The following is a 15,252-nucleotide window of genomic DNA, read 5'->3' as shown; positions in this document are numbered from 1 at the left end:
AACAGGAGGGCTTCTTAACAGGTTCTTAACAGGTCTGTGAGAGCCGGAATTCTTGCTGGTTGGTAGGTGATCAAATACTTACGTCATGCAATAAAATGCAAATAAATTATTTAAAAATCATATAATGTGATTATCTGGATTTTTGTTTTAGATTCCGTCTCTCACAGACCTCTACATGCTTTATAAGTAGGAAAACCTGCAAGACCGGCAGTGTATCAAATACTTGTTCTCCCCTCTGTATTTTGGAGAGAGTTGAAGAACATTTTGGAATGAGTCTTTACTGGATACCAGAAAGGTAGAGATGAAGGGGGAACTTGAGTTGGTACAGGAACATTTTTCCCAGTTCAGTGGGATTGCATTATCCTCTGAAATGAATGGATTTTACTGTGTTTTCCACATTATCTATAAAGAATGAATAATAACAATAATAATAAATTCCTTTACCCACAAAAGTAGGCTACAACAATTCACCTATATAAAAACACATTCTTGCTTCACACATGTTTAAAAACTGCTGCTATCAGACTTTTTACTACTGGTTAATGTTCAGAATCTATTGCAATGCGAAATAATACATCAAATAATACAAATGATACATCTGTAAATACTGTGCTTACCACTTTAAGAGCAAAGAGAATATTAAAGGGTATTTAATGAGTTGCAAATCAAACAGACTTTAGTTATTAACAAAGATATTTAGCCTATCATAAAATAATCTGTATTGAAGTAAAAAGCAATCAGTTAGAAACATGTTGTACATTAGCCCCTTTAAGTAAAATATGAAATACTTTTTATTACTTTTTATTTATAGCTGATTACTTAAGAAAAGTATATGGGGCTTAATGTTTTGTGTGTCAATTGTAGATTTTACTTTTTGAACTGCTGCTTCTGAATTTTTCGAAGCAGCAGCTACTCTTCCCGGGGTCCACAGATTACAAAAAAATATCAAATAACAGAACACTGATACATTGATAGACCAGAACATTCCAGAAGATAAATGCTAACTTTATACAGTCATCACTTACACGTTAGCTATCTTTCTTCACAGAGTTGATTTGAATTATAGGCATCAAAGCAAATGGCTAAAAAATACATACTGTCATTTGGATATAAAAGTACAGTACAGTGAAACAGTCTTAGGCAACTGACATTCAAACTAATGCACATTTTTGGGGTAGTCAGTGTTTTTTATATATATATATATATATATATATATATATATGTATTTATAGATAGATAGATTGTAACAAATAAACAGTTTCTACCCAAATAGAAATTCAAATTCAAATTTCAGGTGACTAGGACTTTTGCACAATACTGCATGATAAGATGATAATCAATTTTCTGTATATTTTGCAGACTGGATGAAAGAACCCTTAACTTTAATCTACTAATGAATCATGTGTTAACTAAAAGTTGTGTGTGTTATGCAAATTAGTGAATCCTATTTTCGTGAAATGTTTTGGATGTGTATGACTTGAGATATTCCCAGATGCATGATGCTAAGAAAAAACTGACTAAACATTGAAATATTGCAAATTGCACATAAATTCATATATATATACTACATATAAAGACAGATAGCATAGTCATAAGGCATACAAAATTACATGTTACTAGATTAAAAAATATATATAATGCTAGTAATCTGCTAGCATATGAAACTTGTATCAGGCTGTTTGACCAGAGTGAACTGTTAATCTTAATGTCAAACGTCCATGGCTGTACTATAATGAGTTGTCATTGGAGCTCGGTGTAATCTTGTTCTGATTTCTGGGGCAGACTAACATGGGCCAAGAGAGAGTCTTACATCTGCACCACAAACCTTGAACCCTCTCCAGCAGGGTCTTAAGGAAGTGGTGGTAAGTGCTTCTGAGGGCCAAAGAGGAGAAGTAGAAGATGATGGGGTCCAGGCTAGCATTGAGGACACTGGATATGAGTGCATCCACCCTCCAGGGGGTATTATTCCAGTTGACAAAGCCTACTATGTGTGACAGGTTGTAGGGCGTGAAGCAGACGATGAACACCAGCAGTGTCGCCAGAGACAGGCCAATGGCTCGCAGGCGCTTCCTCTTGGAGATGTTTGGCAGCTGGGAGAGGATACATACAAACTTGATATAGCAGAAGCTGCAGATGAAGAAAGGTACACAGAATAGGACCAGAAAGAGCTCCAGACGAAAGAGTATCAGGATGTTCAACTGATCTTCTGTGAAATCACTGTAGCACATGTATTCTGTGTTGGTGGTGTTGAAGGGGTGAGAGGATTCCATGATGTAGACAACACTAATGTGTCCTATGGAGATCACCCAGAAGAAGAAAGATGCAATGACAGCGTGCAGAGGCCGACTTTTGAGTTTATACTTGATGGGGAAGGCCACTCCCAGATAACGTTCAACGCTGATGGCAGTGAGTAGTAAGATGCTATTATAGATGGTGGTGTAGAAGACGAAGCTGGTCAAAAAACAAAGGAATTCAGGCATTTGCCATATCATGTTGTCCATCACCTCTTTGATCTTAACAGGAAGGAACAGCAGGAAGATGAGGTCTGAGATGCTCAAATTGAGGAGCAGGATGTCAATGGGAATGGCTTTCTGCCTCACCTTCTTAACAAAGGTGTATAAAGCCACAGCATTGGCAGGAAAGCCAGTTACAAAGGTGATGATGTAGATAGACATCCACAGGGTGCTGTGGCCATAGCTCTTGAAGTTATCCTTCTCAGCCATTCTGCAAAATCATACAGAAAATGTAATGCAAGCTTCGGCTAATGCAAGATATTGTAGGAACTCAGTCTGGGATTAATTCAGTACATGCATAGATTGTTATGGATCTATTACAAAAAAAATTCACTGGTGGCTGACAAAAGCAGACATCATTGTCGTTATGGTCCACTAACAGGGTCTTGTGAGTAAACCCTGCCCCCATTCCAAACTTGCAAGAGCTTGACTCACATGCACAGTGATTTATTTTGGCAAAACTATTCTCTACACTGTTTAATCCATGGTTTCTCACAAAATACATTGAGAAAACTGGGTAGATTTTTTGCCACCATGAAAAAGCATTCCTATTTGTATAACAAATGGGAGAAATTAATATGCAAATAACACAGCCAATCATAAAACTCTGGGGCAAATTAATTATACTATGAAACACAATTTTTCCACTGTTACTGCAGATACAGTGCCTTGCATAAATATTCTGATTCCTGACCAATTTTCTGATGTTGTGAGATTACATATGATACATTTCACATTTCAATAATGCTTCAAGGTTTGAAAGAAACACGCATTTCTACCAGCCAGGATTTCTGTGACCGTGTCTATGTACCTTTTACTTAATCTGAGCACTCGCTTTTTATCCAACAATTTTTTTGGCTGATTTATTCCAAATTGTTTACGTTGGTTGGACAATGCTTATATACCACACATTTCAAATAGTGCCACAGATTCTTAATGAGTTTATTTTACATTGGATTCCTGACTTCCTAACTACGTAAAATTACATTACATTTGTCCTTTTCAGTCAAGCTGAAACAATGTAATGTAATGTCCTGCAAGTGAAATATATGATACTTTCCAGATCCTTGGAATCCTTTGGACCGCCCACTTCAAATTTTCAAAGGGATTCTTGTTCGAAGACTGCAACATTTCGATTTTGTGGTCAATTAACCATTTATTTCTGCTTGGAGGTGTAAGGTCTCAGGGTGGTTGAATTGTTATATTCCATATCTTGTTTTTTTTCCTTGGTTTAATTTGCATTAATCTTGATCAGGCCTGGCTGCAGGATAAAATTAGTGATGGCCAAATGAGGCTTCATTACCATTCTTCTAGCAGCAGGATATTATGTTAGGAGTGCTAACTCAGATTTTCTTTTTAAAAATAAAAGCAATCATTGAAACGTATAAGGCATTATAGTTAACAATCTACTCTGTACATTTTATGTTTAATGTCTGTTCCAATATTGTTCTTGTCTGTTCTTGTTTAGAGACTGGATTGTTAACTGTATTACCTTATAAATTTCAATGATGGCTTTTATTTTGATAAAGAGTGCTGCCAGCATAATATCCTGCTGCTAAAATAATGCTAATGAAGCCTCGTTTGGCCTCATTTCACTAGATGAAATGACTGAGGGGGCATTTCTTATTCATATACCATTAGCTGTGTTCATGGGGAAACAAAACTGGGGGGCACAGATTCTATCTTGAGGGTTCAATGCCCCCTTTTGCCCCCCTGTGGCGCCGTGCCTGGTCTTTATTGGTTTCACCTGACAGCCCTTTGGCAATCTCTATTTAGTTATGTTCAGTTTGTGTTTGACTTTGTGTGGTATTGCTTGTTTCGCATGCATTACTTAGCCGGATTTCCTCTGTGATTGATAGCGCTACTTATTGTGGTTTTGGATTCTGCTCTTTTGACCTAGATTCTTGCCTACTCCTTTTGTACTTTTGCCTTTCTCCCTGGGTTTTTGTATTAATTGTACTTTCTGCTCGTCTTTGGATATTCGATTACTATTGTACCTCTGCCTGTTTTTGATTCTACACTCCTGTTCTCCTGGTTCTTGGAACTGTTTCAGTCATTCAGTAAACCCGCTGCGATCCGCAATTGAACCATCTCCCTCACCTTGAGTGCATTTGCTACAGGAGGCCAACTTAGTCTCAGGAACTCAAGGAAAAGAAATGATTCTGTAAGGAGAAATACCTTGGAGTGTGTTCTCCAGTCACATTACAAAATTTAGGAAAAGCATCAATGCTGTTATCTTTGCAAGTACTGAAATCAGCAGTGCCATGAATTTTGACACATTCAGAAGTTGGTTACATTTTGTATTTAGCTCATTACCTGGGTTATTTCATTTAGCCTTTTTGCTTAACTTTATCAAGAATGCCAATTTTAGAAGTAAATGAGCAAGATCTCATAAAATGACATCACCAATAAGCTTGGTGTGGTGAATGAAAGGTGTGTAGTCATGATTATTTTGAGTTTTTAGTTCCTCAGTTGCAGTAGTGGATCCTGAAAGCTCAGGGATTTTGGAACCAACTTGTAATGTAAAGATTTGTCCTTTTCATTGAATGAGATGTAAAGTTTTGAATCAGTAAAACTAGGCAAACCTCCATCATTACTCGGCTGATTAATTAATTGACTTAATTATACACAGCTGACCTTTCCGTATTGGTTAAATACATTTTAAAAATCATACAATTTGACCCTAAAGAAACAAGGTTGCTGACCACTAAACAGATTTAAAAAGACAAAGTTTAGTATGTCTTCTTTTAAAAATATAAAAATGATAATTTCTACTTTTCAAACATTTATATGAAATTCCTGAAGAAGGATGAGATTAAAGAGCTGTACTGTACGTACCTTTTATATCTATCCACACACTCCTGGTCAAATGGTGAGAAATCCTGGCTTCTGTTAATGGTGTCTCGATTGAATGTACTTGAAGGTGTGCTGATGCTGATACCACACAGGAAAAGAAGATACACATGTTCCCTTTTTTGGTGCTAGATATGCAAACTCATGCCAATTTTTATCTAGTCCCACTGTATTCAGATGCAGCTGTGTTGATGTGCAGCATCTTACCCAGGTTACAGTGGCTGCATGTAGGTTTGTATTTGTGTATTCATAGCAAAAGGGAACATCACACACACTTCAAATATCTAAATACTGTCAAGTGAACCAACTATAGTATATAACTTAAGGAACATGTTGAAACAAAAAAGAAACATTCACAGGCGCTGAAATAGGTTGATGTTGCAAGCAAATCTCAAATGAAGATACATACAGTGTGGAGAACAAGTATTTGATACACTGCCGATTTTGCAGGTTTTCCTACTTACAAAGCATGTAGAGGTCTGTAATTTTTAAAACAAAAATCCAGAAAACCACGTTGTATGATTTCTAAATAATTAGCATTTTATTGCATGACATAAGTATTTGATCACCTACCAACCAGTAAGATTTCTGGCTCTCCTGTTCTCCCCTCATTACCCGTATTAACTGCACCTGTTTGAACTTGTTACCTGTATAAAAGCCACCTGTCCACATACTCAATCAAACAGACTCCAACCTCTCCACAATGGCCAAGACCAGAGAACTGTGTAAGGACATCAGAGATACAATTGTAGACCTGCACAAGGCTGGGATGGGCTACAGGACAATAGGCAAGCAGCTTGGTGAGAAGGCAACAACTGTTGGCACAATTATTAGAAAATGGAAGAAGTTCATGATGATGTCATTCTCCCTCGGTCTGGGGCTCCATGCAAGATCTCACCTCGTGGGGCATCAATGATCATGAGGAAGGTGAGGGATCAGCCCAGAACTACATGGCAGGACCTGGTCAATGACCCGAAGAGAGCTGGGACCACAGTCTCAAAGAAAACCATTAGTAACACACTACACCGTCATGGATTAAAATCCTGCAGCGCACGCAAGGTCCCCCTGCTCAAGCCAGCGCATGTCCAGGCCCATCTGAAGTTTGCCAGTGACCATCTGAATGATCCAAAGGAGGAATGGGAGAAGGTCATGTGGTGTCATGAGACAGAAATAGAGCTTTTTGGTCTAAACTCCACTCGCCGTGTTTGGAGGAAGAAGAAGGATGAGTACAACCCCAATAAAAACATCCCAACCGTGAAGCATGGAGGTGGAAACATCATTCTTTATGGATGCTTGTCTGCAAAGGGGACAGGATGACTGCACTGTATTAAAGGGAGGATGGATGGGGACATGTATCGCAAGATCTTGGCCAACAACCTCCTTCCCTCAGTAAGAGCATTGCAGATGGGTCATGTCTGGGTCTTCCAGCATGACAAAGACCCGAAACACAGCCAGGTCAACTAAGAAGCATCTCAAGGTCCTGGAGTGGCCTAGCCTGTCTCCAGACCTGAACCCAATAGAAAATCTTTGGAGGGAGCTGAAAGTCTGTATTGCCCAGCGACAGCCCCAAAACCTTAAGGATCTTTATGGAGGAGTGGGCCAAAATCCGTGCTGCAGTGTGTGCAAACCTGGTCAAGAATTACAGGAAACATATGATCTCTGTAATATGTACCCAATATTTCCGTAGCCAATATTAAGTTCAGTTTTTCTGATGTATCAAATACTTATGTCATGCAATAAAATGCTAATTAATTACTTAAAAATCATATAATGTGTTTTTCTGGATTTGTGTTTTAGATTCCATCACTCACAGTTGATAATAATTACAGACTTCTACATGCTTTGTAAGTAGGAAATCCTGCAAAATTGGCAGTGTATCAAATACTTGTTCTCCCCACTGTATACGCCGTTGTTTTTATTACTTGAAAGAAATATAGTCCTTTATTACAGACTGATTACAGAATGTCAGAGTCAGAATCCACAGATTAAAGGGGGGGGGACCAACATTGTTTTTAGTAAATGTGTTTGAATAATACCACATTATTCATCTTTCAATGACCAACGTAGGTTATAATGATTGTGTTTACTAATGGGAAGAGGTGGGGAGAGAGTGTATGTTAAAATGTATTCTGCAACGTTCACACATGTAGCATGACTGTTCTGGTTCACCTTTATGAGATAGTGTTAGAGTTAGGATTAGGGTTGTATTGCTTTAGGTTTGTAGATGGCGGACACTTACTGTTTCTTGCATCTTCTGCCTCGGCCCAGAGATGCTCCTCTGGGGCCTTTATATACCCGCCCTGATGAGGTCCTGATGGAAGGCAGCTGTGCAGGCGAGGAATTGCCCTGCTCGCTGCCTCCAAAATGTTTTGGCCTTGGTGTGATGCTGATGCAGGTGAGGGTGCGTGTCTTGGCACACTAGGAAGAGAACAGTGGTGAATCCAACAAAGACTGTCTGTCAGGCTCAATGAGAAACAACCAGAGGCAACCAAAAAACTACACTGCTTAATTACCACTGAAGCCATGCTTTTCCGACAGCACCCTAGAAGAAGACTAAGAATTATGTCAGCAGTAACCTGTACTTCCGTAAGAAGCTTGGAACAAGGGGGTAGTGTAGGTCCTGGGTCCATGTATGGAGTGGCCAATCGTTATTCTACACTAAACAGGTAAACAAATCATAATTTTTTGACTTAACCTGCTCATTATCCGTTTTCGGTTAGGGAGACATTGACAGATTTCCACATGTTGTTTCTGGTTCTCTACTGGGAAATTGGGAAATAATCATAGTAAATGTAGGTGGGGAAAGGGGAGGGGCTGTCGAACTGAGTGCATTCATTTATTTACATCAAACATGGTAATGTTTTATCTACTATTCCCATGAGACTCGTAATGCCCCCTAGAGCATGGCGTGCACTAGACCCAGGTGTAAGAGGCTGGGTAGCTAGCTGCTTAATATACATTGTGTATTTAATTGAAGTCTACATAGTGTAGTTAACGCTGTCATTCAGATAATTTTTCCTGGACATTGTGTACAACTCAGTTCTGTAGGTTACATTGGAAGTGTTACCAGTATAGTTATCTGGTCATCTACAGGGGATATAAAAAGTCTACACACCCCTGTTAAAATGCCAGGTTCTTGTGATATAAAAGAATGAGACAAAGATAAATCTTGTCTGAACTTTTTCCACCTTTAATGTGACATATAACGTGAACAATTCAATTGAAAAACTAACTGAAATCTTCTGGCTCAGATGCCACGGTACTAGGGCCGGCTGGTACCCTAGCACACACTGAAAGTGGGAGAGGTTAGTGGAGGAGTGGCACAGTGAGTTCTGGGCGTAGTCTGCCCAGGGCAGGAACGTCAACCACTCCCCTGGCCGGCCCTGGACCGCAAGAACCTGCCCACCTCCTAATTGATGCGTTCCGCCGGCTGTTGGCTTCAGGGTGGAACCCGGAAGTGAGACTCACCGTGACCCCCAGCCTCTCCATAAAGGCCTTTCATATGCGGGAGGTAAACTGGGGGCCTCTGTCAGAAACAATGTCCTCTGGGACACTGTAGTGCCGGAAGACATGGTTAACAGGGCCTCCGCGGTCTGTAGGTAGGAAGCGGCAAGCCTTCGAGAACCGGTCCACAACGACCAAGATTGCAGTATTCCCCTTGGAGGGGGGGGGGGATTTGTAACGAAATCGATGGACAGATGTGACCAAGGCCATTGTGGAACCGGGAGAGGCATTAAGTTCCCTGCAGGAAGGTGACTTGTTGCTTTACACTGGGCGCACACCGAGCAAGAGGAGACGTAAACCCTCACGTCCTTGGCCAAGGACGGCCATCAATACCTGCCCTCCAGATAGTGGATCGTGTGGCTGACACCGGGATGAGCAGAGGAGGGAGAGGAGTGAGCCCAGCACAGCAGCCTGTCCCGCATGGAGACATGCACGTACTGGCGACCAGCAGGGCACTGCGCAGGCGCAGGAACCAAGAACCCACCTTCCCAGACACCCATGCTACCACCCCTCTATGGACCTGCGGGACCAAGACACAGAAGGGATATACAGGGACAACCAGGGAAGCCCTAACACTACGTGGCTAGAGGGAATGGACATGACATAAACGGAGTTCTGCTCTCTATGTGTGTGTTGTGGGGTCATGGCAACCAGGACGGTGGCCTGCTGCACTAACCAGGATCCCAGGGACCTACTGTCCAAAGAGCAGACGGGCAGAGGTTGCTTCAGTGTGGTGAGGGGTATGTGTAATGCATGTGCCAGGGTCTTGTCTATGAAATTCCCTGCTACCACCAAATCTATGAGGGCCTTAAGCGGAGTAGAGCTGGGATACCCAGGGAAGACTATGGTGACATAAAATTGTGAGGTAGACAGAGGGCTGTACCTGGGATGGTGCGTGAGTGCCTGTACTGCCGCTGCCTGGATCTGAGAGGCACAGGTGGCAATAGGCTGCATAATGCCCCCTCAGCCACAGAAGGTGCATTGCTCCAGACGCCTCCCGGGTCCCCTAACGGTCAGCCGGATGGCCATGTCCACCAGTTGGTCAAAACCAAGCGTGGTGTCATGGCATGCCAGCTCCCGCCGGACATCCTCCCGCAGACTGTACCGGAAGTGGTCTATGAGCGCATGCTCGTTCCATCCCAACCCCGCAGCCAGGGTGCGGAACTGCAGGGCGAATTCCCTCGCCGTCCAGGTGCCCTGCCGGAGGTGGAACAGGCGTTCGCCAGCATCCCTGCCCTCCGGTGGATGGTCGAATACCGACGAGAAAAGGCAGGTGAAAGCCTCATAATCCTTGATGAGGGAGTGGTTGCCTCACCAAACAGAATTCGCCCATTGCAGGGCCCGGCCGGAGAGGCAGGAAATGAGAGCTGAAACTCTCTTGCGCCCTGTTGCAGTGGGAGCGGTGGTGGTGAAGTTCAGGTTTAGTTTCAGAAAAAGCCCCTGGCAATGGGACGCGGCCCCGTCGTACACTTGCGGGAGAGCGAGCCGAACAGCCCCAGGTCCATCCAGGGGTGGAGCAGGAGGCGAGGGCAGGGTGGTGGTACTCAGGGCGGACTCCTCGCTGTGCTGGGCCCGATTGAGGCAGCTGACCACTTGGAGTACCTGGTCCATTGCTGTTCCTAAGCTCACTAGCGTGTCCCTGTGTTTCTTTACCTCAAATACAACACCTGTGAGATCGGGCACACCTGCTGACTCCATCAGTGGGTGGGTTATTCTGTCACGCTCCTATGCAAAAGACAGGAGTCAGACGCAAGAGAGTGGCTTGCTTTCATTTATTTTATAGGCTTAGGCAAGCTCAGTAGGGCAAAGCAGGCAAAACACAAAAACGCCGGACCAAACAGATATCCTAGTTATAATCAAAACGTGCTCTACAGGTAGGACTAAACAGCACGGAAAACGGACTGGCACAAAGTAGTCCTACAAGCACATGGAACGTAGACAAAAAAAACATAACCCACAAAACCCCAACCTAACTGACAGACATATATACACCTACACTTTAGAAAGCCGGTGACGCCAACCGCAGGAGCCCAGGCGCACCAGGGGAGCCTCAGGAGAGGGAGCTGTGGCAAAGGCCCCGGTTCCAGCTGAAGGAAAACAGCCCAAAGCATGATGCTGCCACCACCATGCTTCACTGTGGGTATGGTGTTCTTTAGGTGATGTGCACATGTAGCCCATTTATATGAAGAATACGGGAGATTGTTGTCACATGTTGGCACACAGCCAGTACTTGTCAGAAATTCCTGCAGTTCCTTTAATGTTGCTGTAGGCCTCTTGGAAGCCTCCCTGATAATTTTTCTTCTCGTCTTTTCATCATTTTTGTAGGGACGTCCAGTTCTTGGTAATGTCTCTGTTGTGCCATATTTTCTCCACTTGATGATGACTGTCTTCGCTGTGTTCCATGGTATATCTAATGCTTTAGAAATTATTTTTTACCCTTCTCCTGACGGATATCTTTCAACAATGAGATTCCTCTGATGCTTTGGAAGCTCTCTGCGGACCATGGCTTTTGCTCGGAGATGCAACTAAGAAAAAACTAGAACAGCTGAACTTTATTTGTGATTAATCAGAGTCACTTGAAATGATGGCAGGTGTGTAATGGCTTCTATTCAACATGAGTTTGAATGTGATTGGTTATTTCCGAACACAGCCAGTTATAAGAGGGTGTGCAAACTTATGCATCCAGGTTATTGTTAGGTTTTTATTTTTCATTTTTCCCCCTCGAAGATTTCAGTTTGTTTTTCAATTGAATTGTTCACATTATAGGTCACATTAAAAGTGGGAAAAGTTCTGACATGATTTATCTTTGTCTCATTCTTTTACATCACAAAAACCTGGCATTTTAACAGGGGTGTGTAGACTTTTTATAACCACTGCAACTAAGGTTATCGAATGTGGGTCGATGTGTTTTTGTTTATGAAATGCACAAGCCCTTGTATTTCAAAGCTACTAGTCATGAATTTGTATATGATGGATAGTTACTTGCAAACAAGCCCACCCCTAGCCCCTGCCCCTTCCCTTCGTCCAGTGTCATGTCTTATTATTATTATTATTAACATATAAATAAGCTCACATATACAGTAAATTCATGAAATCCAGGTTTTTACTTATTGGCTCTTTTCATACAATTGCAATTCCAGGTTTTAGATGGATGAGGAAATTGACTGTAAGACCATCAGACTGCACCAGAGCATCATCATCTGATAGACCTACTGTTCAAAAGTTTGGGGTCACTTAGAAATGTCCTCATTCTTGAAAGAAAAGCCTATTTTGTGTCTGTTAAAATAGCATCAAATTGATCTGAAATACAGTGTAGACATTGTTAATGTTGTAAATTACTATTGTAGTTAGGAACGGCTGATTTGTCTGAAAAACAAAGGGTATTCCATTCAAGAAATGCCTTTCCTCTTCTTAAGACTACAGGGGACAGAACCAACACCTAAGCTCAGCAGAGGAGCTCATGTTGGACTTCAAGCACCACAGAAAATCTATACGCCTATTGAATGTGGCTGGGCAAGTAATGCGAGCTTGAACAGTCAAGAGCCGTATTAACCAAGACACACATTTATTTCAAAACACGCTTCTTGCGTGTGTTCACAAAAAGAATTGTGTCAGACACGAGACAAACCATGGACACTAGAAACCACCATTTTCTTTTGAAAATGTTGCTCAATATCCTTCCTGTATTAACAGTGTATGCTTGGTAACGTTCTGTTAGTGACAATATTTGCTTTACTGCATGCCTACATAGTCACAGCTGACACAGGCCAAATGGGCATCATTTTTTATGTCTAAGTATCAAGAATAGCCTAGTTCCATTTGAGGAACTTTCAACAATTAAACCTCTCATGTGGTATACACATCCCAAAACAATTGACTACTGTAAGTATATAGTGCATTCAGGAAGAGTTTAGACACCTTGACTTCATATTTTGTTCACTTACTCACATTTTAATCAATTAGTAGTGGTCTGAATAGTGTAGTGGTTTGAATAGTTTTAAAACGCCATGTATAATCTATAGTGATCTTAAAAAATACTTGTACACTGACACATCTGTTTTTTGGTTTTAGATTCCAGCATTTTGGATTTTATATTATACAATGACTGTGGTGTTAAATTGTAGTTTTAAGGATTGTTTTGTAACGTCTCCAGCTGTACTATCCATCAGGCCCTCTCTTCTGCTGTCTAAGTCACCGGTGCAAATGCACCTCTTCTGTTCACATTGGACTCCACTAATCAACGCCACACCTGTCTCTCATTACCCGGCCACTATAAATATATGTGTTTGTCTTCACCATGTTTGTCTTCTTTGTGGATTATTGTCTTTGTATGTTTTGTGGCTGTAATATACTGTATTCTCAAAAAAATCTTTACATGTTTTCTTGTCCATTGTCTTTGTGTTTCGTCTGCACTTGGTTCTGCTTCAACTTAATATTTCAGAGTCATCCTCATCATGAACCCAGCAGACAAGCCAGTTTGGATAAGCTGCAGAATGGGAAAATGTTTGAGCTAGAGGGCTGGTTCCGGGTCATGGAGGGATAGGTGACAGAGCTCTGTCGCAATCAGACACGTAATGAATGGGTCATGGCGGGGATGGGCTGGTTTACAGATGCGGAGCATAAGTGGTTTATTAGGAGAAATGAACACAGACGGGGACAAGGCAAAGGTACAGTCGCAAGTGTCAAAACCAAAGGCTCAGTATGAATGGCAGAAGACAAACAATAGGCGTGGTTGCATATCCAAGAGGAGGGGGTCACAACACACCAGATGAGCTCTAGTTAGCACAAAGGAGCTATGTTCTTTTAATCAGTCCATGGCAGTTTGTCAAGCAGTTTTCGATCATCCAGGTGATGGGGAGAGGGTGATGAGCAATTGTTGCATATGAGACAGGACTTCGGAGTATGCGCCAGTGTGCCAACCACTGGTCTGCAACGAACCAGTCTACGTACCAGCAGGCTCAGGAACAGTTTCTTTCCATTTACTGTAACCCTGCTTAACTCTGTGACCCAGAGAACTCATTGAACCATCACTAAACAAACCCCTCAGGGACCTTGTGGTACTACTCTGATGGAGTCTTGCAAAGTCTGATAATGGACATTTTCAGTTGTTCCATGTATGTGTCTACCTCAGGAACCTCACTGCTGCTATCCCTGCATTTCAGATGCACATTCAGTTTGCCTCTTTGCACATTTATAACTGCCATCATGCTTGCATTTTTACGGTTGTTACATACGCATGCCTACCCTGGGGACTTCATTGCTACTATCTCTGCATCCTGGTGGCACATGCTACCTTCCTCCTTCAATATGCCTTGATTGCACATCTAGAATGCCATTTAGAATTGCCTTTTGTACCCACACAACTATTATCCCACTTGTAACATACACTATACTTAATACTTGTAAATTCTGTCATTCTGGGTCTTCCCTGTGTCCAGCTGCATGAGCCTGTCATATCCTAGAGCAAGAAGGAGTCCTGCTCCCCGAGGTGCCAATAGACCTGCCTGCTTTCACCTGTGGGACCATGACTGTGAAGTGCCCTCCAGCCCAACATCCCGTGCGTGTATATAGATCTGGAGGAGGTGTTCTCGAAGAAACATGCCGAGTGTTTCCCCCTACATGGGACTGTGCCATGGACTTATTGCCCGGAGCCTCGCCCTCTCTATGGCCGAATCCGACGTATGGAGAGATACATCACGGACGCACTGCGGCAGATGTTTGTCAGGATGTCTACTTCAACAAAGTTGCTGGGGTTCTTCGCTGAGGCAAAGAAGGATGGAGGAATATGTCACTGCATTGACTACAGAGGGCTGAATGTAGAGACAATGACATATTGTTACTCCATGCTGCTAGTGACCCTGGCCATAGAGCAACTAGGGGGGGCTAGGTTCTTCACAAACCTCGACCTCCAGAGCATGTACAATGTGATACGCATCTGGGAAGGAGACAAGAAGAGGACGGAGTTCACCAATTCATCTGGACATTACGAATACCTCGTTATGCCATATGGACTGGCACTCTGTCTGTGTTCCTGTCTTTCCTTGATGTGTTATTTTCGAGATATGACAAGTGATCATCTATATCATCTGCACGCTCTGTCGCACTTTGAGAGGACGCTGGCGCTGCTTATTCGCCGCTTCTCTGTCTGCTACTCTCTTGTGTTCCTGTTTGTTTGTGTTCGCTTTACCCCTACCTCTGGACAGCCTCTGTACCTCTGGACAGCCTCTCAGCTGGTTCCCGAAGCCACATGGGCTCCTTGACCGGACTGTCGCCTCGTCGGTTAGCCGCTAGCTGGCTAATCCTAGACGTGTGGCGGCTAATCCTAGCTGCTACAGCGGCTACCCGATTGCTGAATTCCTTTTCATAGGCAACCTCCACCAGA

General features: G+C 42.6%; 1 protein-coding gene across 1 annotated transcript; it reads right to left on the bottom strand.

Annotated features, from left to right (window-relative positions):
• Nucleotides 1-1,673: 1,673 nt before the first annotated feature.
• LOC105030559 (free fatty acid receptor 2-like) lies at nt 1,674-5,408 on the bottom strand. Its single transcript, XM_010904479.3, has 2 exons — nt 5,352-5,408; nt 1,674-2,724 (listed from the first exon to the last, which is right to left on the bottom strand). The coding sequence occupies exon 2, from the start codon at nt 2,721-2,723 to the stop codon at nt 1,728-1,730; it is 996 nt and encodes a 331-aa protein (XP_010902781.1). The 5' UTR covers nt 2,724; nt 5,352-5,408; the 3' UTR covers nt 1,674-1,727.
• Nucleotides 5,409-15,252: the final 9,844 nt, after the last annotated feature.

Source organism: Esox lucius, chromosome 20 (genome assembly GCF_011004845.1).
Source record: "Esox lucius isolate fEsoLuc1 chromosome 20, fEsoLuc1.pri, whole genome shotgun sequence".
NCBI lineage: Eukaryota > Metazoa > Chordata > Actinopteri > Esociformes > Esocidae > Esox > Esox lucius.
This window is presented reverse-complemented; position numbering and strand designations above follow the sequence as displayed.